Consider the following 24241-nt stretch of genomic DNA (forward strand, 5'->3'; position numbering starts at 1 on the left):
TAAATTTAATTGCTTTCTTCAAACAATGGGTTGCGCCACAAATTTGTTCGATTTTATGGAATGGCAAAGCGTACACCGTAGATCAGAAAATGATGTAAATTTGTGAGCCTGTTTGTTTATAGTTTTCACGGTTTCGGAGTTGTATCTGGTGTAATGATTGCTTCCTTAATCACAAAAATAAAAATAGAATCGCACGAAACAATTTTATATTGTTTTCTCTCAGTATTAAATAACGTATTTCTCAACTATTAGGGTAAGTATTCATTGCCAATTGTGGCTTCAATTTCAATTTCCACCAGAAGTCTTGTGAAAGTGGTCTCTTTGTGATGCTAAAGAAGAACACACTCGGTACTGAGTGCTGTGAACTGTGATTACCGACCACTCCGTTTTCACGCTGCCATAGCTCCTGGATTATTGGGCTAAAATATGAAAACCTGGTAAAACTGAAGCCACAGTTGATAATGAATACTTACCCTTATTTTTGTGTTAACACATTATTTAATACGGAGATAAAACGAGATAAAACAATATAAAACTGCTTCGTGCGTTTATATTCCTGTTGAGTATACTTTTAATCAAATCGGAAAGGTGCGGAATGAAGAGCTGTTTACCCGTAAACGAAAAGAACAAATACAGAGAAATGAAGACCTAAGTTACTCTGGCCCTGGTGGAAATATAATGACCGAGGGTCGTGACCGGGAACGGTTTATATAGTAGCTGGTGCACATGCAATAGCTGACAGTCCAAAACTATTTGCATGTGTTGACAGAGAAGGCCACATCTGCAATGGTAGAGCGGATACCCTTCATGATAGATTACACGAAAGTACATTTAAGCATCGGTAGTACTCGCGGTTAACGTATTAAGAACGTCATTGTCTCTGCACCAGCCAAACACACCCAACGAGGGGTTTATGTGATATAAGGATCAGGTAGCTTTTGTACCTAGGAATATAAATTACACAAAGCCAGAAAGCTAGTGGATAACTGACTGCAATTTGTCAGTCTGCAAAGAACGTTGTGCAACTCAAACAAAAGCGCGTCCATCGGCCCTAAACCAATTATCCTTCGTGATAGGATGCACGAAGTTTCCCTGTTGGCGCAATTGCTGATTGGCTCGCGTCCTACTGCGGAAGAAGGACTCGTGAGCTTCTCACTCTCTCGTGAGCAGCTACAGCAATTAAGCATGACTGGTTGGCCCACTGTCAGTATAATGTGACTAGTCGGAGTGTCATGTCTGGTGTCTTCGGCATGAAACTTCAGTGGTGGCAGTATGGACTCGCCCTGCCATTGGAATTACGGAAGTGCTAATAGAATACTGATTCCCTATAGAGTGGTGTACTGCTCTTTTCCACCTCGTTTTCAGAAGAATTCCGATCAGAAAACCTAGTACAAAACAGAGAAATTGGATTTAATCCCACAGCAAACTAAAGTGCATAAGCCTACAGCGAAGACTGACCTAGCGCTTAACGCATAGAAACATGTATGTGAATCATATACTAATTAGAGTAGAAAATGTAGAGCACAAAATGATAGTGTTGGGGGATTGACCCGATTAAATCGTTTTCAACTACACTGGAGCAGTAGGGTAGTGCATAATTTAATTCACTATCATTGTATGAAAATGGCAAAGGTAACGATCGAGAGAGACAGTTTTGGAAAGACTTCCTCTGGGGAGAATGTGGACAGGTAAGCAATGGGAGACTGTGGATGGGTAAGCAATGGGAGACTGTGGACATGCAAGCAAGGGGGAAACTGTGGACATGTAAACAATGGAAGACTATGGACAGGTAAGCAATATGAGACTGCAGACAAGTAAGCAATAAGAGACTGTGGGCATGTAAGCAATATGAGACTGCGGACAAGTAAGTAGTGGGAGACTGTGGACATGCAAGCAATAAGAGACTGTTGACATGTAAGCAATGGGAGACTGTGGACAGGTAAGCAACGGGAAGACTGTGGACATGCAAGCAAGGGGGAAACTGTAGACATGTAAGCAATGGGAGACTATGGACAGGTAAGCAATATGAGACTGCGGACAAGTAAGCAATAGAAGACTGTGGACATGTAAGCAATGAGAGGTTGTGGACTTGTAAGCAGTGGGAGACTGTGGACATGTAAGCAATGGGAGACTGTAGACATGTAAGCAATGGGAGATTGTGATTAGGTAGACTGTGTACATGTAAGTGATGGGAGGCTGTGGACCGGTGCGCAATGGGAAACTGTGCACACCTAGTTAATTTGTTTGTCTGTTTGCCATTTGTTCAGTCTTGTTACGAATGTGTTTCCGCTCACCATACTAGTCCAAAATGTTGCCGTACTTTATGGTGCTGCCTCACTGGAACCACAAAAGGAAGACACCACATTTGAAACAACGGGCATAACCATCCCCACCCACCACAACCCCAAGTAAACTGACATTAGATCGATAGGGAAAGCTTCTGAAACCCACTGATGCTGCAGCACGCGGTATTTTCAGCAACCTGCGGGTGGTCGCGGGTTTCCCTCGGGCTCTGCCCGGTTTCCTCCCACCCTAATGCTGGCCGCCGTCGTATGAGTGAAATATTCTTGAGTACGGCGTAAAACACCGATCAAATAAATAAATAAAATAATTAAACTGCTTACTTCCATTAAATTCTATGCCAGATTGCTTCAAATGTTGTAAAGGTATTTTTTGTTTTGATTGTTTGTTTATATTTTTTCTTTTGTGATTAAGTCAATATCCTAATGTTTTGTCCTTATCTAAACAACAAAAACACACTTGGGATTGATAACCGAACGGGTCGTCGCCATAGGTACGATAAGATTAAACTTTTCACCATATAACGTTTAATAAACTCTAGGCCTGCATTTAGAAAATGTCTTACTTTTTGACATTAGTGATAACAATGGTTTCAGGTATACCTTCCGATCCCCCAACAATGTAACAATGCAGGTTATAACATATGGAGGGATTATCACTACCCTATATGTACCAGATAAAAAAGGAGCTGTGGACGACATCTGCCTTGGATTTGACACATTTGAAGGTAGGTATACCTAGACGGGCATGTCAGTATAATCTTTCAGGCGGCAGAGTGTAACACATCTTCCCTTGTTCTCTTATCTGACTGAAGAGTTTGACCCTGCAGTTTCCGATTTGCGACATTGTAGCAGTACAGTATCGGTCCAATTAATTCACCGATATACGGCACTGTGTACAGGACTGTGTACGCAAATACTCTGTACAGAAAAAAGCTTGTAACCAATATTTTTACATTTTCGCACTTTGGCACTGTATATTTCAGGGGAACAAAATTTGAAAGATTACTGACTTTTTTTTGATAACTGTCAGTATTGTATATAGACGTAAAATATCCGACCGCACAGCAGTTTTAATGTTTTCAGTCGAATTCAAAATGTAGTCTTTTTTTCAAGCTATAGAGATTTCAGATCTCAAGCATGACAGTGTGTGGCTTGAAATGGTCATACCCAAGTTAATTTATTTTATTTATTTACTTGGTTGGTGTTTCACGTCGTACTCAAAAATATTTCATTTATACGACGAGAGCCGATGGAAGGAAACCAGGCAAAGCCCAGTGGAAGTCGGAGAGGAAGCTAACATGTGCTGGGCTTTAACTCACAGCGACAGCATTGATGGGAGGCTTCAGGTCTAATAGGATTCCTGAGTTTCCTAAGTTTACCTGAAACGCTTGGTTTTTATTCCTTAATACGGACTATTTGATGTGGCCGTCTCAGCTTTCTCCTTGGGGAGTGAAAATGGAATTAAGCTACAGTTTTCTTGAGGCCCCACCGGTCAGTCCGGAATTGGGGGCCCAATTGTTTGTCTTCAGTTTTCTGTTGAGAGCCAGGCCTGCATGTACATGACGATGTGCTGAATTTTCTGTGGGGGTAATGTAACATTACTTTCATTTTTTATCCTGACCATAGTCATACATTTATTTATTTATTAATGATTAATAAATGGTTAATGATGTCAGACCCCATAGAGTTATTACAAATAATCTACTGTTTTGTAATGTGGTGCCTTCGTTTCAGATTATGAGAAAGATCATCCGTACTTTGGCGCCATTGTGGGCAGAGTAGCCAACCGGATTGCCAAGGGAAAGTTTGTGCTGGACGGAGTGACATACAATTTGCCGATTAACCACGGCTCTAACAGCATCCATGGCGGTATTAACGGATTTGATAAGGTACATCTAAGCGTACACCTTAAGACCTTCTTTGTCAAATCCTGTGTGATCTCGTATGCTGATGAGATCTGTCTTATTGGCCCAGCAGATCACGTTTCACATCTACTGTCAGATTGTACTTGTACAGAAAGTGTCTTTTTGAAAAATAAAGATGACAGTTGACAGCCCATTGCCGTCAACGTCAGATGGGTATTTCCAGTCGTGTGACCACAACAGATAAGTGTTTTTTTCAACACAGGCCCCAAATCAAGTTTTGCCACGTCATATTCCCATGATTACCACCAGCATAGTTCACAAATAAAACGTCCAAATATCCTATGCAAGCTTAATCTTTTATCATCGATTTAATTAAAGCACACAGAGAGATTCATATGGATCTGGACGAGAAATCTTATGATATTTATTATCCATAAACTTCATCCTTTGCTAGGATTGATGTAAACCGAGCTAGGGAAATTGCGTTCAGTCAAAAAATCTACGTGGTATGTATTTTAGTTCAAGAATTTAAAATCAGTACGGTATAGAAATAATTATGTTTTGGGTTCTTTCATATATCCGGTATATGTTTTTATTTATTCATTTATTTATGTATTTGATTCGTGTTCGTGAATATTTCACTTACGTCAGCGGTGGGCATTATGGTGGGGGGAAATCGGGTAGTGTCCGGTGGAAACCCACGGACACCCTTGCGTTGCTTGCAGATCTTCTCACGTAGGACAGGAGAGGAAACTCGCAAAGTTTTCTTTATTTGACAGAAACTGTGGGATGCAACATTAGATGGATCCCAACTCAAGCTCCAATATATAAGCAAAGACGGTGAAGAGGGTTATCCAGGGGAGGTAACTGTTCAGGTGATGTACGAACTGACAACAGAGAATGAGCTGCTCATAGACTACACGGCGACTACAACGAAAGCCACGCCAATCATGCTAGTAAACCACGCCTATTTCAACCTATCAGGACATGTAAGCTAAAGTGTGAAATAAAATTGTATTAAAGGTCTGAGTGGAAAATGTACAAGCTGTCTTTTACATGTGTCTCTAGTGAAAATACTGTCATAATCATCTTCTTAGTTCATTACAATTTCTCTTAAAAGGCAACACTATAGTCCAAATGGAAGGAATGGAGGAAGTTGAAAATAGCATTTTTTGTGATGTAGCACAAGAGAGATATCGGAGTTCAAAGTAAGAAAAATGGCGTACATGAGACAGTCGAAAGCGCCGCCATGTCGTCAATTTTAACCAATCAGGCGTGACTTATTTCTATAGCTCGAGGACGCAGCTGTTGCCGCTTACGTCACTCGAGCCCTGTTTTGCCGGGGTATCAGTGATGCGACATCGTGTTTCCTATTGCTCTAAAATAATTCCTGATTAAAGATTGATATATAGAGTTACGAAGCCTGTCCGAAAAAAATGTTTGTCGCCTTTAAGGCCTGTTTCAACCCCTCTTCCAAAATAATATTAAAATATTTATTGCTTTTTCTGTCAAGACTAAAATAACGACATAGAGTAAATACGCTTAACTTCTTTATGTTTTACTATTAACATTCACTTAACAACAGACAACTATTAGACACCTTGAATATTATTCTGTATAATTTACTCTCTAACCTGAATAGCACAGGCGCTAACTCAACTATTTTTGTACCATGAATCTTTGTCTGAGTGACCAAACTTGTTTCCTTACACAAACAGAACAGCAAGGACATCTATGATCACATGGCCCAGATTAACGCTGAGCGGTACTTGATCGTTGACGAGGAAGGAATCCCGTCTGGTGAGCTGAAGTAAGATGTATCTGTCAAATTTTGATATCGTTTGTTACTATTTATGTAATTCTTTAGTCACGTGACAACGATTTATGCATTGATATGAACTGTTAGAATAAAACTCTATCTGACGTAAACTGACAGGCAGCTGTATTTCACCGGTTAAGTGGGACCATCAGCCAGCTATTACAATTATTGTCGGAGGGCCTTCGTGACCGAGGTGTTCAGCGTGCTAGCGCGGCACAATAACCCAGGAGCCTCTCATCAATGCGATAGCTTTTCAAGTCTAACTCATGCTGGCTTCTTCTTCAACCTTGCGTGGGGAGGTCTGGCAGCAACCTGCACATGGGCGTGAGTCCCCCCCCCCCCCCCCCCCCCGGTTTCCTCCCACAAAAATGTTGGGCACAGGAGTACAAGTGGAATATTCTTGCGCACGACGTTAAACATCAATCAAATCAGATGAAATCAACCTACGCCTTTGGCCACTTGGTAAACCCTACTTTATTTCATCACTTTCACCTTCAGCCAGGAAGTGCGAATATTTCTATTTTTAAAAGTTTACACATGACCTCACCAGAGATTGAACTTGCTCGCGCCTCCCAGTTAAGAGGCACATGCTCCAACCATACAGTTGAATTGTCGTTTTCAGGTGAGATTGCTCCGGTAGAAGGTACACTTTTCGACCTACGCAAGAAGGTGCGTCTGGCTGAACGAATCAAACTGATAAACGACGGCATAGGATTTGACAACAACTTCTGTCTGGATCTTTCCGATCAAAGGAAATATGTCGCTAGGTAAAGATAATTTTTCATCTGAATTCCCACGATTGAAGTCTGTGGTGGGTTTGACAAAACCAATCAGTAATTTTGACATCTTAAAACAGGATTTTCATTTCATGTTTTATTGCTATCACCAGAATAAGTTAGCCATATATATCCGGGTACTTCACTCAAAGATTCATAGAAGATACATAACCCCATTGCAACTTTATAATACCCATTATAATGTCGGCCATTGATTTCGCTTCATTAAAACATTTTGGGTAAAGGGTTAAGGATAACACACTGAAGGATAATACAAGGATGATTATCACACATGTGTACGAGATTGTTTGGTGGAGAGTATATGGTGACGTCTAGTAACTTGCTATAAGTATCACTACATTTTTTAGACCTATTTCCTGTTTAAGCCACGGTTCTAAAGTGAGTGTAATTTGCTGCTATGCAGGCATTAACACGAGTAAACTGACAAGGGGCCATACTTCACCAGTTACGTATGGCAATTTATAAGTCTCTTTTTGTACTGCATTACAGAGTTGAATGTCCGCAGACAGGTCGCTTCCTCGAGGTCTATTCCACAGAACCTGCTGTACAGTTTTACAATTCTGGCTACCTGGACGGCGTCAAAGGCAAAGGCGGAATAACGTACGGCAAACATGGTGCCTTCTGTTTGGAGCCACAGCATTATAACGACAGTGTGAATCAGGTAAGTTGTTTACATGTATCTTTCTTAAACACAGTCATGCAGAATTGAATTTTTTTGTTATTTCGGAGTGTTAAGTGTTAAATGTAATGTATCCAACCCCCCACCTTTGTTTCTATCCTCTCGAGATTTGTGAAAAGTTTAACATGTTTTCTCAACCTGAGTCTTTGCAATGAGTATGATTCTCTTGTAAATACATATTGACAGAGCGTCCAGAATCTCTGGCACTCTGCTTTGATTGTGTCTAATTCCGCTTGATCCGGGACTAGGGGCGGTAGATTCATCGTGTTGTGAATCAGATCGCCAGTTTGGATATAGGAACAGTTGCAATAAAAGCGCAGTTGAGATGCATTTTTATTATCGACAACTTATATTCAAGCATGCTACACCGTTTGAATGCTGATTTCACTCAGTGGCCTAAAACATACCTTGTGTCTTTCCATCATCAGTGAAAACTGTTGATCGTTTCTCTTTGTATGATTCTGTCATATATACTTTATATACTTTCTTATTTCTTTGGTTGTTTGTGTTAAACGTCGTTTGGGGGGATTCGCCTTGCAGTTATTGACCCAGAATATCCTTACTGGTCGACGTCTGGTATGCAAATGTCTGTTGCTAGGCATAGATTACTAGGTGAAACATGTACGTCACTCGTCGTGTCTGTTTTAGCCGTCCTTCCCAAACACGGTCCTGCGACCTGGAGAGACGTACCGACAGACCACCTGGTACAGGTTCGGGATAGTCGAATAGGAAGTAGCGTGGTTTTATAACCGATGCCAGATTCAAAGGAAGGATGGGAGGATTGTGGTCGAGTTAGTTGAACTTATGAGGAAGGACATTTTGAAAGACGTTAAATGTATAACTCGTAAATCTAGAGCAACGTTGGTTTAAGGAGTTTTCGTACACTATGTAAGCCGTTTTGAAATATATCTAAGCTCTTCATAAATACAAGTTTTGGGCTTTGCTTTTTGTTTTACTTTGTTCATATAATGCTACAAAGAGTTAATGGAACAATTCCACTTTTTGAGGCAAGAAAACGTTACGGTTGTTTCCTCAGAAGCTGTGGCTCAAATGCCCACTTTGAAGAACACGATCATCAACCAACAAGAAGAAACGGCGACAACAATGACATGGCCGTCTTCCAATTGGGATGATCAACCGAGGTAAAAACTAACGAATATGATGCCATAATTCTGCGACTCGATGTGAGGAACGCGTTTTAGCTTCTATATACGAGCAGTTCTTCTCCAGGGGTTCTCCTTGATCATGGGTGCATTTTTTTAAAATTTAGCCTACATGCCATGTCCAGTTTATTGACTGGACATGGCTTAAGATTCCTTACTTATCCTCGATATTATGCAACAGTGAGACAATCTTTGAAGAAATGGTGGTATGGGAAACGTGGTTACAAAACCACAAACCTTTTCCATGGAGTAGCGATTGCTGCAGGAAATTCACTAACCCTTGAACAATTGGGGCACGGGTTCAAATCCCGCCGTCGTCGGTTCGGGTGAATTTAAGTCAGTTTTTTGTGTTTTTCTCCGAATATAAATCTGACCGCTGTTAAATAAGTTAAATATTTCAATACGTAGTAAAACATTAATCTACACAAATGAATTAATAATGCAAATGCGCGAAAAACTATATGGAAGCCGGTCTAGGTCATCATAGTGTATTATCATCACATTCGAGTAGCACGGTGTCATGTGGCGATGGTACAATGGTGTAAAGTTATGGTCATCGGTCACCGCTTCATGCTATCGTTCTGTTATCGCGTGTAAATGTGCTATCATTTCGCGCCATTATATGTGTTAATGTATGTATATGTATGGTGAGGAGAATTTACATAGGACAAAAAAAAATAATAAAACGCCTTCTTAACTTTCTACATTCTGTTATATTCCAACTGCAGTTTCAAACTTCATATTATTTTCAAGGAATACGAATATGAATGTCCACAGAGGTCTTTATATAGGATATGTGTTACCAGTAACTAAGGAACGTGTCGTGCATGTCAAAACAGGCAGTGGTTTAGTTACATGGCATAATACATGAATAAATTGTTGCTAGGAACAAGCTCGTACATGTATAAAGCTGTTAAGTAGCGAACAATAGAAAAATCAGTACCTAAGAGTGTCTGTCCGCAGGGCGAGTAGTGGCGATGCGTCTTTATTGGCATCGAATGGATGGCCCTGCGGATAATCTGTGACATAATATTTGTATATATACAATGAGTAATATATATACAATGAGGAATAAAAATGAAATGCTTTGACAAAATTAATCAACATAAATTATACAAGCATGATATTATGAGATACGATATTAGAGCCGATGACTACCATTGAGATATGGGTTGTATTTATGAAGAAAGTTTCTTTTACATCTAAGGTGGCTTGATTTCCATCTAGTACTTTATAAAATGGAAAGACTGTAAACGAGGGAGTCAGTGACAATGCGCGTGAGCAGATGTGCTTACTGACTGGAAGATGACAATATTCTTCGTTGTTGATTTCTTGTTGATGCAGTGTCAATCTGGAGCGGAGATCTGAGGTCTGGCCAATATATTGTGTGCCACATTCAATGCAAACAAGTGCATATACAACATTTTTTACAGTGCAGCACATGTCAGATTTTACATTAAACAAAGACTCTTCTCTCTCAATCTGAAAACTTGATCCTTCTCACATGTGTATTCATGCTCCACATCTAGGTTTATCGCATTTAGGGACCGATGGAGTCACAATTTTTTCTGAAAAGTGAGCGCGAATTAACATTTGTTTAGGCTTGGAGCCTGTCGTTTGCTATTAATAACCTTAGGCTAGAATGTCTTTCATCCTGTCACTGTTTTTTAGAATTGGTAAGGTATTCACAATGACTGGGAAGATGTTATTATTGTGATTATGTGTTGAAACAAATGGAATTACCTTCTCGTCAGGTTTTTTTCTGTGAGGGTTCCCTGAGTTCTGTCATTGAATGACTCTGAGCGGTCCTAATTCCTTTGTCAATTAATCCTTCCGGATAAACCCCTGTTGCGTAGACATGATTTAAGTTCTATTGATCTCTCATTTTGTTTCGATTTTACCTTTACCCTTGTACGGATTCTTCTGGCAAGGGAATATGGGATATTTTCCCGAGTACGAAGTGGGTGATTCGAACTAAAATGAAGATAGAGTTGTGTGTCCGTGGGTTTTCGATAAATATCAGCTGATATAGAAGTCCAATCTTTCAAGACAAGTATTTCTAAAAGGGTATTGATTTAGAATTTACTTCCATTCTGAAGGATATTTGAGGATGAAGGTTATTGAGGCTATCAAATAGAAAATCAATCGGCCCGGCTTCCTTTGGCTAGAAAGGATATATATATATATTATATACTGGTTTACCCGTATCAGTATAATGGCTCGGGCGGGGCGGCTTACTTGCCTTAGGTATGGCGTCTCAATGAAGCAGCACTAGATAAAAGAGCAGTGGAAATCCATCCTGCTACAAGGATGCACATTACATACATCCTAAGGATTCCGTCGTCGTCATATGACGCGACGTTAAACCCCAAGCACTCACTCACTCACTCACTCACTTTCAGTTCTGAACGCCAACGGAGGCAGCAGCAAGTATATTTTTAAAATCTGTTGTTTTTTTTTAAATTCTCTAACCATTAGGCCAACGGGGCGCTAGGTTTCCATCGTAAAACCCCTTCATAGTAGTGTATAAAAACATTTATTTGTAAATTTATCCCGCAAAAACACATCAAAAGATAGATGTCAAAGCTACACGTAATATATAAACATCTTTCTTCAACGGAAAACTAAATGCAGAGAGCAGGTATCACTTTACAGATACCTTGACAACATTCTCTCATTAACAAAATCCATAACATATTTCAAACATTGATTTTCGATTACCTGTGTGAAAACTCGCCACTAGAATTTACAAATAATACGTCGCTTAATCCTTAAAATCTAGTAAATAACATTTCACAAGAAATAAGCCCCATATAAAATACTTCGGTGGGTGTTGTGTGTACAAATTTATGTTCATAGCTTAAAATCAAGGAAGGAAACATAAACAAAATTTTCATTCCTGATTTACATCATATTCTCCTGCGAGATCTCGTAATATCAAACAAGCACCAAAGTCTTTACACTTATAGAGCTATGAGAAAGTCGATGTGACACCTGACGCCAGGCCAATGCGTAACACACAATATATCTCCGCATTATGCTGTGTATACTGCACTATATTATGTAAGCTATACCGCTGAAGTCCTCGGTACTTTTATATATGACCACTTATCTTACTTTCAGCAATGTTGAGCAGTGCCTGCATTTTGCTGTTACTGCTTTGATAACAAATATAGCTATATTAGCCACATGTTAACAACAGGAGATTAGTGTCGCCTCGTGTCAAGTGCGAATCAGGTCATCGTTTAAAGGGGGAAAGACTGGCTCTCGTGTTACTAGAACCCATTAATCAGAGTGTCTTACCCAAATTTCTACTTGCACTGTCGTTTTTCTTGGCTTAGTAGCCACAGACTTCGGTTTTGCTGAGAAAATCAGCGGTTCACAATTTACATTTCACGCCGTTTCTTTGTATCGTATTACGTGTATTCTTTGTGAAGAGCATGTCATATAGTAACTCACAAGAGTAGCCTCCCTTTGTGGTTGCCTGACCGACAGCCATAAACAAGTAGCTTCAATTCACTTTTAAGAAATGACTAGGCAAAAAGGATTTATCTTTGACAAATGAGACTTGAATTAAGCTTAAATTTTTCATGTAAATAAGACTAAGATAATATGCATTGCTTTTCCGGAGTAGGAGTCTGGGTATAAGACTGGCACTATCCATTGTTTTCTGGAGGGCTCGGAGTAAGAGTCTAATCACAAGACTGACACTGTCCCATTGCTTTTCGGAATGCCCAACATTGGGCGAGTTACTGGCAAACTATCCGTGTGACATACGTCACATTGGTGGAGTTTATATATCCAAAGAACTTAATGCAGAACCACACAACAGAGTACTATCACCTGACTGTTGCCACCAACGCTCCAAGAACAACTAGGCCTACTGAATCAAAGAAAAAAAACTTCCTCGTGCCAGAAAAGGACTGAATCCACGTCTCGATTGATCTAGGGATTAAAAAGACAGGCACCTAAACACTCGTCGTTCGGTATCGATTCTACGTTATGACATATTGCTAACGGTTTTATTGCAATACCATGTCGTAGGCAATTCTTCAGTGACCATGCTGCCGAACTGGATACTTGGGCCGTGAAAGTCCCCTTTTTAATACAAACTTTAGGAAGCAAATTCAGACCTTTTGTAGGCTGGTGACCACTTGCTGAGACGCTTATGTTTCTTTGTTTGAACCGCTGGTCACCATAATTCATGTCCTGTTGATAATGGTAATCGCCCATCCTCCCATTAAGATTCCTACGTCCCTAGGGCCGCCGTCCCTTCCCGTAGAGACGGTATTCACCGATCCCTTGGAGACAGGGTGAGTTCCATTGGCTTCTACTCTCTCGACGTTCCTTCCCCTGGAGCTGTCTGTTTTAGGTTTCATACATTTCTGCCCATCCACAACGAATATCTGCAGGCCAAGCTCCAGAACCTCTATGATACTAATGACGGATAGTCCCACATACAGGCCGATAGAACCACCGATATCAGACAAGAACTGGGACTCCTGATGGGATAAAAAAATCCATTATTGAGTCAGACGGAGAATGCATAAACAAAGAATAAAAACACGTATGAATAAATTTCAAAATTAAATGGGCTCTAGCAGGTTTCAAAATAGAACATTTAGTCAAGAAGATTTTATACAAAGCATATATATTCTTTTTGCCTTAAACGCGATGCGTTTAATAGGTTTTATTTTTCGTCATAGAGTACGACTTTCATTACTTCTTTGGCCAACGATTGGCATTTCGGTAGGCAGTTGTAGAATCACATTACCCTAAAACAATCGGAATTTATGGATTGATAATTGATACGGAGGCTGTTTACTATAACATTTGTGTACTTGAAGCAGATATAACCTGTTTCATATCGGTGACATTTTATAAAGGGCAAGGTAAAATAAATAATAAAACTATATTTAATATATTCACTAATGAGCTAAGAGAAAACTTAATTTAGATTATTTTTTTGTTTTATGCCTGATTTAATTTCGCATTTGCGTTCATAATAAAACTTTAGGCACTCTCGCTTAAACTTTTCACATACCGGGTAATCTGCCTCTTCCGATAAAGTCTCGAAATTCAAGTCTCTGTAGAACACATTCAGCTTCACAAAGTTTCGCCTGTAGAGAGAAAATACATCCGATAAATTATTTTTCCAAAATTATAAAGTAATTTCAGCAAATTGCACCACGCACATTTTTGTTTCCGGAGCGTGTAAAATCGAAAGTTGAACAAATTTGTTCCATTTTCAGTTAACGTACATTGTAGTTGTGGATGTCGCAACGCCACGTTCACCTGGTGAATTCTTAAGAATGAAAATACATGTATGGCAAAAATTATTTCATACAGTTCATTAAATTCAACAAATTACAAACTGTGTTGGGTTCAGGAAACAAAGCACTGCTAAAGGAGACGGAAACTTACAAACATGACACTATAGACTGAAAAGAGCACATTTTTTTCTATCTGGTGGTGCCCCCTACATCATTTTTCGATTTTTCCTCGCGATACACGTACAGCCTGAAAAGGCAAAGCTGGCAAAAATCGTCGAGTCTATCGCGTCCTCCATCTGTAAAACTTATGCTGGTGGGGGGGAGGGGGGGGGGGGGTTGCTCTCAGCCAGTGAGAGTTGTTAAAACTGCCAGCTTGTTCGTGTAAACTCGGAACCTACGTCCAACATTCCGGTTTCCCGATCGTCAATGCGGAAAATGTACTGCTCGCTACCTTCTGAGAAGAAGAGTTGCATCAGAAATGCACTTCGGCGGTTTCCGACGGCAATTCTCCTCCTAACACAGTAAACTAAAGGACTAGTTGTTAGTCAAAATGGAGTCACCCACAGGGGATTTTGGCGCTGACTTTATTTATAATTTATCAACTTGGCAGGCATGCACCTGCGAGGAAATACAAACTCTTTTCAGTGGTATTTAAAAATTTAAATTTTCTACTCCTTTAAAATTTATTTTCGTTCGACGAATTCCATGACTTAAAGGATAATAAAACGTTCGGTTTTTATTTCTTAATATACAGCTTTCTTTTTCGGGTTTCAACTGGCGTTTTCCTCAAGCCCGAGCTATCAGTCCAGAAACTAAGTAGCCTGCAGTCGTGACGTCAACAGATTGCGTCAAACAACTCTGTGGGAAAAGCCGAAGTTTCGAATAACTGACGTCATTTCCAAATATGTTCGCTCACCAACGGAAAATATGCATGGTTAATCAAGAGATATAAAATATGCAGCAAAAATGAAAATTTTTTTACTTTTTCAGTTTTTTCATTTCCGTTAAAACTATAATCTTCGTTTTAGAGTTCTTTTCCATGTATCTTTTAACTTACTACAATCTCGTCCATAAGCGTAACGAATCCCTCGACCAACGAGGTCTCCAGGCCTGCTGTAAGTCTGATATGCACCTATCGAAGGGCAGTTAATCCACCCAAGTGAACCATGCCTCAAATTTTCAAGTTTTTCATCATCCGAAAATACTGAAAATAAAAAGAAAAAATTGAAAAAAAAATAACCGAGACTGACCTTTGCTCAGAGGGAGGTTTTCGTAGAAGATCGTTACAGCTGCCCTTTGTGCTTTCAGATCTGCAAACTTTGTCTATCAAAGCGTTCTGAAAAATAAGTAGTCAACTTTAATATGGATTAAAGTTTAATACTTCTGATTTAATAGCAGCTTTCTTCCACGATATATGGGGATATCTGAGGGTAATATCCTTAAATATAAAACTGGAGATATTTGCGGTTTTATAAACTAGACTAATTGGAAGTGGAGATATTTGGAGGATTTCATGACCTAGCCATTCGGAAGTGGAGATATTTGAGGCATGTAACGGCCATTTGTAGATGTGGATATCTCCGTTCTGTAAGAATCTAGAGTATTTGAATATGGACTCGATAAAGGAGGCAAGACTGAAATACCAATAAATATGAAAAATATGTCTAGTTTTACTTGTTAAAGGCTCTATTTACTCACCAAGTATCCATCCTCAGGCCATTCCCGACTAGAAGGTCGCGTATCATAAGCGGTTTCACTAAAATAAAAAGGTGATACATTTAAACTGTTTGAAAAATCCTTACATAAACATAGGAGGTCACGATGACTGGAAGTCACGCTAACTGGTTTGATATAAGTCAGAACAATGTAAGTATTAATATTACAGATTTAAGGCATAGAAAGTAAAACTACAGCAGCGACGACAGTATGGTAGTCAACTGATGACCGTAGTCTCTGTGCTTTAAGTCTTTTTATATTGTATTCTTGTCGGGATTCTGTTGGGGACTGAGCATCCCCCAGGTATGGTCCCTTTGCATTGTTGGAATATTTTTGTATGTTAAATGTGCTGATGATAACACAGCATTTTGAGTCATCCTAGACTAGTGACATCTAATAAATGGGGAGGCGGCATATTTTTAAATCCCGTGAGGTGGCGCTAGTGTGAGGCAGGACCTCGAATTATTGTCATGTCATGAATTGTGAGGTAACATCTACACCACTACCATGTATCAGTTTCTATTGTAACGTCTTTTAAGTGACGTCATCATGATAAACTGGGAAAGGAACATTTAACGTCAATAAAATGACGTCAAGGTCCTGCTGCCGGGTGTTTGACACGGCCCCATTGCTATTAACATCTCTTTTTTTTTACTTAATTTTGTTTTTGGCCATGATGCTAGAGAGCCGGCAAATTGCTACTACATGTATTTCAGCATATGTGTGGATAAGAGTATAAAATTAAAATCTTTAATATTATGTGCTGCATTAGCAGTATGTCAATGTTCATATAATAATATTCTGTCGAGACAAAGAAGACATGTGCTATTACCTGCATGGGTTTGGACAATCACATGTTAAGGATCCTTCTATCATTACTTTTAGCTCTGTGTTTTCCATACAATCGAGTTCTGTGAAGAGCAAGGAAAAGAACATTTTTACACAAAACTGTAAGCAGAAACGGAAGCAACAATGGAAATGAGAAAGGAAACAACAACCTTCACGGCATGCACAAGTTGAATGGCCCATAGCTTGTTTAGCGCCATACACTATGACGACTTTCCCCACGTCTGACATAAAGATATGTACTGTTAGAAAACAAGTTATGTACAACGAACGTCAGACAGCGAAAAAAAGCCAGTCGGAATACAAGAAGAACACTAGTCTTTAATCAGGGATACATTAGGGCGTTCATTTCCTAGTTGGTAAGATAATGATTTTTTCAGTAACATACATGACAAATACAATCCGTTTTGGTGAGTTTCATCTCAAGCAAAGTAAAAAAAATAAATTTAATGTTAAAACTATTTACAATTATATTAAGTCAATGCCTATCCTATTGAGAGCCATGCGGCACAAACTGCTATTATTAAATCATCACTCTTGCAGAATATTCCCTAAAAATAGGGAGTGTAAAATATACTGTCACATCTTAAAAATGCATAACATAGATCATAGGGATTTATACACATAATTCAGGCCAAAAAAGACATTGCGGCAAACATAACTTTTATGAGTGACAAAGACGTATTTTGCTGAGGACAATATTCTTCTGTGGTTCATTGACTGATAAACTGTTTTCATCGAATAATAAACGTACGTGGGAAGGTCTTTCAACAACCTGCGGATGGTTGTTGGTTGTTCCCGGACTGTGCCTGGTTTCCACCCACCATAATGCTGGCCACCGTCGTATAAGTGAAATATTCTTGAGTACGGCGTAAAACACCAATCAAATAAATAGATAAATAAATTTAATAATAAACACCTTTCAGTTCCTAGGATTGTTTGTCGGTTATTCGTTAACATGGTGTTTCAATACAAAAAAAAAATATCCAGTCAGTGCAACGCCCTACTGTCTTACCCGTTTCATTTGCGCATGGCGAGTACTTTTCCCTGACGTTGAGTGGGTACAGTCGTCGAACGGAGGGGTCAAAACAACCACATTCTTTCATGACGTAGGAGTGTGGACAAATGGACTGACAAGCCTGAAACGAAAAGCGACCATGGTAGATTTGTGCATGAATTATATAAACATCATGGATAAAATGTCACATTAATCTCTTCTCTGAATAGATCAAATCTAAGTTATCCAAAGGAGCAACATGACGAGTAAATCCAATCAGCAGAAAAATCCTTTTTGTTTTGCCCACAAAATGAAAGTACTGCAGTGATTTCGCTTCACTAGAAATATAAACTGTTCGCGTTATATACATCTCAGGATTTGTCATGTTATCAACTCAAGCATTTTCCAAACAACACTTCCAAGTTACACTTAAACATTTTCCATGTTACACTTCTATTTCAAAATCTTCCTGTCTTCACTTCAATTTTACACTTCAACATTTGCCGACGGTGTTAAACCTTTCCATGCTTGACTTTCGTATTACACATTTTACGTTTATAAAACATTTATTTAATCTTACCGCCCTTGAATATTCAAACCCAAACTCCCGTACAAACGTTCCTGGGTTTTCACATGAACCATATACGCCCCCCAGACGAGAGATATTGACCTGGAGACGAAACACACAGATGTAAATCCAAATATGAACAAACACACAACTTTATAAAACAAGAAACTGATTGATAGATTGCATGATTGGTTGGTGTTTCGCGCCGTGCTGAGGAATTGTTCTCTTAAATATAAGGGCGGTTAGGTTTTTTGGCTGGAGATTGTCCGGAGTAAAACACCGACCTGACAAGTACCCCACAAAAATCTCTACTTATAGACGCCGCCAAAACAGCCAGAGGGGTATTCGAACAAGCGGTCTGATTTGCCACGGGTCTGATAGTCTGTAAAGAATGAGAGCCGGTGTGGCTAAGTACTATATCCGAATATCAGGAAGAAACCTGGCATCTACGACATTTTCGACCTATAACGTAAAGCCAAACCCATATACATGTACGTTAAAACTATTCAAATGTAGGGCATGAAATGGTCAACCTATAACGTAAAACCAAGCCCATATACATGTCCGTTAAAGCTATTCAAATGTAGAGGGTACAGATGAAAATGGTAAGAATCAAACCTTAAACTTATCCCTACGTCCGATTCTGCATGACACCAAACAAAAAACGTAATATTTTCAGTTACCCGAACAATAAAATAGTATTTCCAACTTTTTGCATTTACACGATCATTATTGTTAATACTCCTGTTTAAAAATAAATGTAATATAAAAATACATTTGTAATATTTGTGATACATCATTTGTAAATATATGAAAAATGATGTCCATCATCTGCATAGTTCTTTTCAAGAGATTTGATTCTTCTTTGAAAATTGAAAATTGGCCGCTTTACACGTTAGCAATGAGGTTTCATTTCCCTTTTATGTTCGGTAGCTTTACTTTTAGCGTTAATGTAACGTTTTACATATAGGGTTCAAATTTTGATTGTTAGCTTTTGCGTTTATCATTTTGTTAGATTGATATCGATGGCATTCACATCTGTACATTTGATTCACTAAGCATGCTGTCTCTGGCTCTTATGTTTGAAGTTCTGGCTCGCTAAGACTATATCAAGCCCTTGACTAATGAGTCGTGAGATCGAATTCAGCTCTCTCCCATATTTGTCGAATAATAACGAATGGTGGTTTACTTCAGACAGTCCGGTTTACCTCATCCATAAATTTTACCGCCGTCATGTTGAGTGAAAAACTCCTCGTGTCCCAATTTCAACATCAACGGAATAAATAAAATATATATTTCACTTACCATTTTTACTCCAATATCAGTCTCCATGCCAGCCGACACAAACATACCGTCTGAGGACGGGAATGGCATAGTCTTGGGGTAATTGACGGTCACCCGGAGCCCGTACCCCTGGGCAATGCCGGTAAGGTATTCATCTACTTGCAGAAACATCATCAGCTGAAACCCTGGACAAAAAACAAACAACAATAACAATAACTTCACATATTTTACATCGAGTGTTATCTAGGAAAATATTTTATCCATATATATCACTGTGTGCGTGCGCGTGTGTGTGTGCGAGCGCGCGCGCGTGCGCGTGCGTGTGTGCGTGTTTGTCTAACTAAGATTAAAATCCACTCTATATGATTTGATAAAATAAAGCTTTACTGTTTACAACACGCAGTATTTTGAACATGCGGCCTTGTAAACATTAGTAATCTCCATAAACAAAAGAGCAGAAATGGCCTTGCTGACATTAACTCTTTAATGCGCAAAAGTGATCATGTATTTATTATGGCAGAATAAGGTGACATCTGTTTGCACAGAGCAAATCACTGAACAGGTCATTTCAATTGATGGAATAGTTCATTGGAAAGAGGTAGTTAATGGACAGAGCAATTCATTCTTCAGAGAAATTCAATGGACAAACACATTCAACGGATAGATCAATTCAATGGACAAACACATTCAACGGACAGATCAATTCAATGGACAAACCAATCCAAATGACTGGCCAATTTAACCCACAGCCTAATTCAGCAGATAAGCCAATTCAATAGACAAATCAGTTTAATGGACAGACCAATTCAAGGGACAATGCTCATTTAGAGGTACAATTTTGCCACTTGCAAATGACATAAGTCTCCCCCTTCACGACCACCTTCAAGCTTCACCCATTTTCATTCGCCACAATTACCATCAACTATCCGTACATTTCCGGGACAAGCAGTCGACCCGCTGACTCACCGTATCTACTGCCTCTCCTGTATGACTTTTGTAGGGGCTCATGTGAGCTGCCCAGCTTGATCTGGTTAAATGAATAACATGCGCCATAATCGTCTGTCAGGAACTTGGTGAAGTTGCTGGAAGTTTCAAAACAACAAGCAAAATTCAGAGAATTTATATCACACGCTAAAGAACAATCATAATCAAGGGGATTCATCAAATATGCAAATCGTATGCATGATTTAAGTCTTTTATAAGTTCATCTGATGGCCTCACAAAATGAATCGACACGCAGAAAAATATTTATGAAAATCTGACACCATAAGCAAAACTTATGTACGAATACTTTTTATGTTCAGATTTGATCTGGTGTTCTACAAAATAAACCCGCAGACAAAATTTTATCAAAATATAAAAAAATGGGTAATTGTATTGCATGGAAACCAAAGAGACTCAAATGAACAGAGAGAATGTATTGGTGACCATTTTAGGGCCTAAAAATCTTGAGAAATATATGACTGAGCCAGTTACAGATGCATTTCTAAACTGAGCAATTGGAAACATTACACAAATGCCCCCCTCCCCCCCCCCCCCCCCGCCCACCCCAAAAAAATGCGCTACAGGACGTTTTGTAGATAAAAACAAATTTACCACTGAAATTAGAGGTATAAAATGTAATTTTTCCTGTAATTAGTGAGTTACAATTTGCTGTGTAATTTTGCATGTGATTTATTGTATGATGCTCAGCTATTCAAACAAAAGGCATTGATAATGTCATTTTTATCTGTCATTTACCACCACGTATCTCGCCAGATCTTTGTTTGTTGAAGCCATATTACATCCAAATGGTGAAATCAATTTCCCAAATGGAGCTCCCATCTCAGAGTCAAAATCGTACTTGTATTATGATGTATTCTACTTTGCATACCTCGTATATACTCTGTTGTGATATTTTGCACGTTCGTGAGGTTAGAGATATTTTTTATGGCCTATTAAACAGGCTGTTCTTGTTTCTGGCCTAAAACGTGAACCCAGCTCACGCTGGTTCTTCGTAGCCTTTCATGACGTTTGCAAGGCTTCTTTGTGGAGCCTGCGGGCCGTTTGCCAGGCGTCTTCGTGGAACTTGCCTCGCGATTTGTCTGTTTCAGTGGGTTTTTGTGACTCCTTCTGGTTTACTTTATATGTACCTGACCGCTGTCGTGTAGACTGTAGTATTCTTGAGCTCAACATAGAGTCAGTAAAATAATTATGACCGACTTGGCATAAAAAGTGAAATAATCTTGGAATACGACAAAATGTATCGATCAAGTCAATGAATTAGAAAAAAGTACACCTGTACTTACTTCACCTCGCAGGTCCGCCCTTCAAATGCACATGATAACACCATTTCATCTATCTGGTGGCTCATTGCATACCGTGTCGTCCTGAAAAACCGTCAAGCTAACAGTTAAGTATGGTTTGAAACAAATCCACCATTTGTTGACTCACAAACATATCAATAATGAAGACTAACTGATTCTTGACCAACGGACTGGATTATTGCGTTTGTTCTTACATTTTGCAGCGTAAATTTGGCATAAAGTAAAACTGGAAAGGCTTCTGCCAGTAAATTTAGTGACAAGCTCAGACTCTGGAATATTTTCCCCTTCACTGAACTATACCCTGGGACCATTTTCACAAACAGTAATCTGGGACCATTTTAGCAAAACTATAATCTGGGACCATTTCAGCAAAACTGTAATCTGGGACCATTTTAACAAAACTATAATCTTGACATCGGGAAATGTTGGACGTAGGTTCTGAGTTTACACGAACATGCCGGCAGTTTTAACGACTCTCACTGGCTGAGAGGCAACACACCCTCAGCATAAATCACAGGGTGTTAAAGATGTAGGACGAGATAGACTCTGCGATTTATGCCAGCCTTGCCTTTTTCAGGCTTTACGTGTATGGCGAGAAAAAATCGCAAAATGATGTAGTAGGCACCACCAGATAGAACAAAAATGTGCTCTTTTCAGTCTATAGTGTCATTTTTGAAGTTTTCTTCTCCTTTAACTCTTGTCCCTTTGATGGCGATTTGTTGCCAAACGGGTTGCGTATAGTACTCGTTTATTTGTCCATCTGTGACCCTAGCCATTATTATGCCAATATTGACAAGAGGCTGTATTTCTAGCGGTTAGGCATGACCATTTGCCAGCTGTACACTTTAATTGTATAGTCGTTCGTCTTTAGTTGCATTTAATACATGTACTTACGCGTTTTCCAGGCCGATCAGATACTTTAACTCCTCTTGGGACTCGAACCGAGGATCAACCTCACCACCCAACGCCTTTCCAATTTTATCTTCATGAGGACGGAATGTTCTGTTGCCGCCATTTTGCATCCGTTGGAAGTTGTCAATAAATCGCTTGTTTCGACCAGGTCCTGGCCCCTGAAATAGGCAAAGGTTATCTGTTAGAACTGACATCGTGAATAAAGCCCTAAATACGGTGCAGAAGGTGAATTTCCTTTTAAAAATCTCGTTTCAAGATTTCTTTATTCACATTTGTACGTGCAAATGAACACTAACGTCTTCATTTGATGACAGGGACATTCCGTTGTCCATTTTAAGGTTCACTTCTAAAGTGCAGCCATCATTTTTCATATATGTATATATCAAGAAGTTACAATATGCTCTTGTAACTTTAAACTTCCCTCCTATGTTGAGAATTTCTGACAATTTCACCCAATTTCGCAGAGCAGAAAGCCGAGTGGCGAAAGCTCACCAGGAGAGGGTTCAACCACAGCCGTGGGAATGGAATGTGTGGATTCCGTCGCTTTATTATCCGTGTGGTCTTGGTGGCAATAAGCGGTTGACGACGTACAGGAACAAAATCAACAGTCCCTCTTATACTTTACATGTTTCAAATGAATGTGGTTTATACATGGTCTTAATTCTGGCAGAGACCTACGTTCACATCTGACTCAAAAACTTGACGTCAGAAAGAAGTCAGACCTTAATTACAATGATGTTTGTGCGGTCGCATCTAAGTATCGTCATTGGGTGTGTTGAAATTTGCACAAAAATGTACAACTAATTTTTTTTGGCATATAATACTAAAAAATGCATGTATGTATGTATGTATGTATGTATGTATGTATATATGTATGTATGTATGTATGTATGTATGTATGTATGTATGCTTGAGGATTAACGTCGTACTTTACTCAAAAATGAAAAGCATAGGTGACGCTTAGATTACACATACAGTGGTGATAACAGATGCTTAAATGAACGTCCATTCGCGACCTGGTGTTCTGACCAAATGAGCTCATGTTCCTTATAAACGCTATCGTTATTGACATTCTGATTTTCCCATTATATAACCTCATTGAAAATGGCAGGGTATTAAGCAAAGTGTCCCATGCTTTGAAATAAAGTAAATATACCATGTGCAGATTCGCCAGTGCGTTTCTTTTTGACCCTCTTTACTTAAATATGTAAGAAATACCTGTTTATTCATAGGACTTACAGGAACCGGGCGCATAAACTTATCCGTGTCCTGAAGATCCACGAACTCCTGCAGCTCACTTCCTGCCAAGTGCAGTTTGGACTTCCGGACAGCATTCATGTTGCACACGGTTACCATAGGAAACGTCAGAGCCGAGTAGCCAATAGTAATCGTTGTCTTTGTCGGTCTGCTGTAGTAAGTATCTATGTTCATATACAAATTGGTCAGGGTGGCAGCGATCATTACTAAGAAAACCACGGACCAGAAAAACTTGGAGTAAGAATGGTTCGCCGAATTAATATACGGTGGCCCCACACACGATGTCCGCTCCGCAAATCGACTGAGGATGCTGCTGAATGGACGGTTGGGATGGGTGTCGTCCGTTTCTTTGATTACTTCGGTAGACTCGGACTCCGTAGAATGGTTTCTCTTGAATTCGCCCAGTTTATCTTCTTGCATCCCATTGAAGCGCCTCTAAAAAATAAGACCATTGCC

At 39.4% G+C, this 24241-nt stretch overlaps 2 protein-coding genes across 2 annotated transcripts; one reads left to right on the forward strand and one right to left on the reverse strand.

Annotated features, from left to right (window-relative positions):
* The first annotated feature begins 2900 nt into the window (after positions 1-2900).
* On the forward strand, positions 2901-8234 carry LOC135466051 (galactose mutarotase-like). The gene is made up of 7 exons (XM_064743461.1): positions 2901-3028; positions 4038-4192; positions 4948-5157; positions 5887-5968; positions 6610-6754; positions 7274-7445; positions 8112-8234. Exons 1-7 carry the CDS (start codon positions 2929-2931, stop codon positions 8190-8192), a joined length of 945 nt encoding a protein of 314 aa, XP_064599531.1. The 5' UTR covers positions 2901-2928; the 3' UTR covers positions 8193-8234.
* A 4371-nt stretch (positions 8235-12605) lies between these two features.
* Positions 12606-24205, reverse strand: LOC135465973 (degenerin-like protein unc-105). Its single transcript, XM_064743356.1, has 12 exons — positions 23768-24205; positions 22511-22686; positions 21599-21679; positions 20277-20392; positions 19332-19495; positions 18039-18128; positions 17477-17600; positions 16448-16526; positions 15598-15655; positions 15150-15235; positions 13671-13746; positions 12606-13128 (listed from the first exon to the last, which is right to left on the reverse strand). Exons 1-12 carry the CDS (start codon positions 24203-24205, stop codon positions 12829-12831), a joined length of 1788 nt encoding a protein of 595 aa, XP_064599426.1. The 3' UTR covers positions 12606-12828.
* Positions 24206-24241: the final 36 nt, after the last annotated feature.

Source organism: Liolophura sinensis, chromosome 5 (genome assembly GCF_032854445.1).
Source record: "Liolophura sinensis isolate JHLJ2023 chromosome 5, CUHK_Ljap_v2, whole genome shotgun sequence".
NCBI classification, from domain to species: domain Eukaryota; kingdom Metazoa; phylum Mollusca; class Polyplacophora; order Chitonida; family Chitonidae; genus Liolophura; species Liolophura sinensis.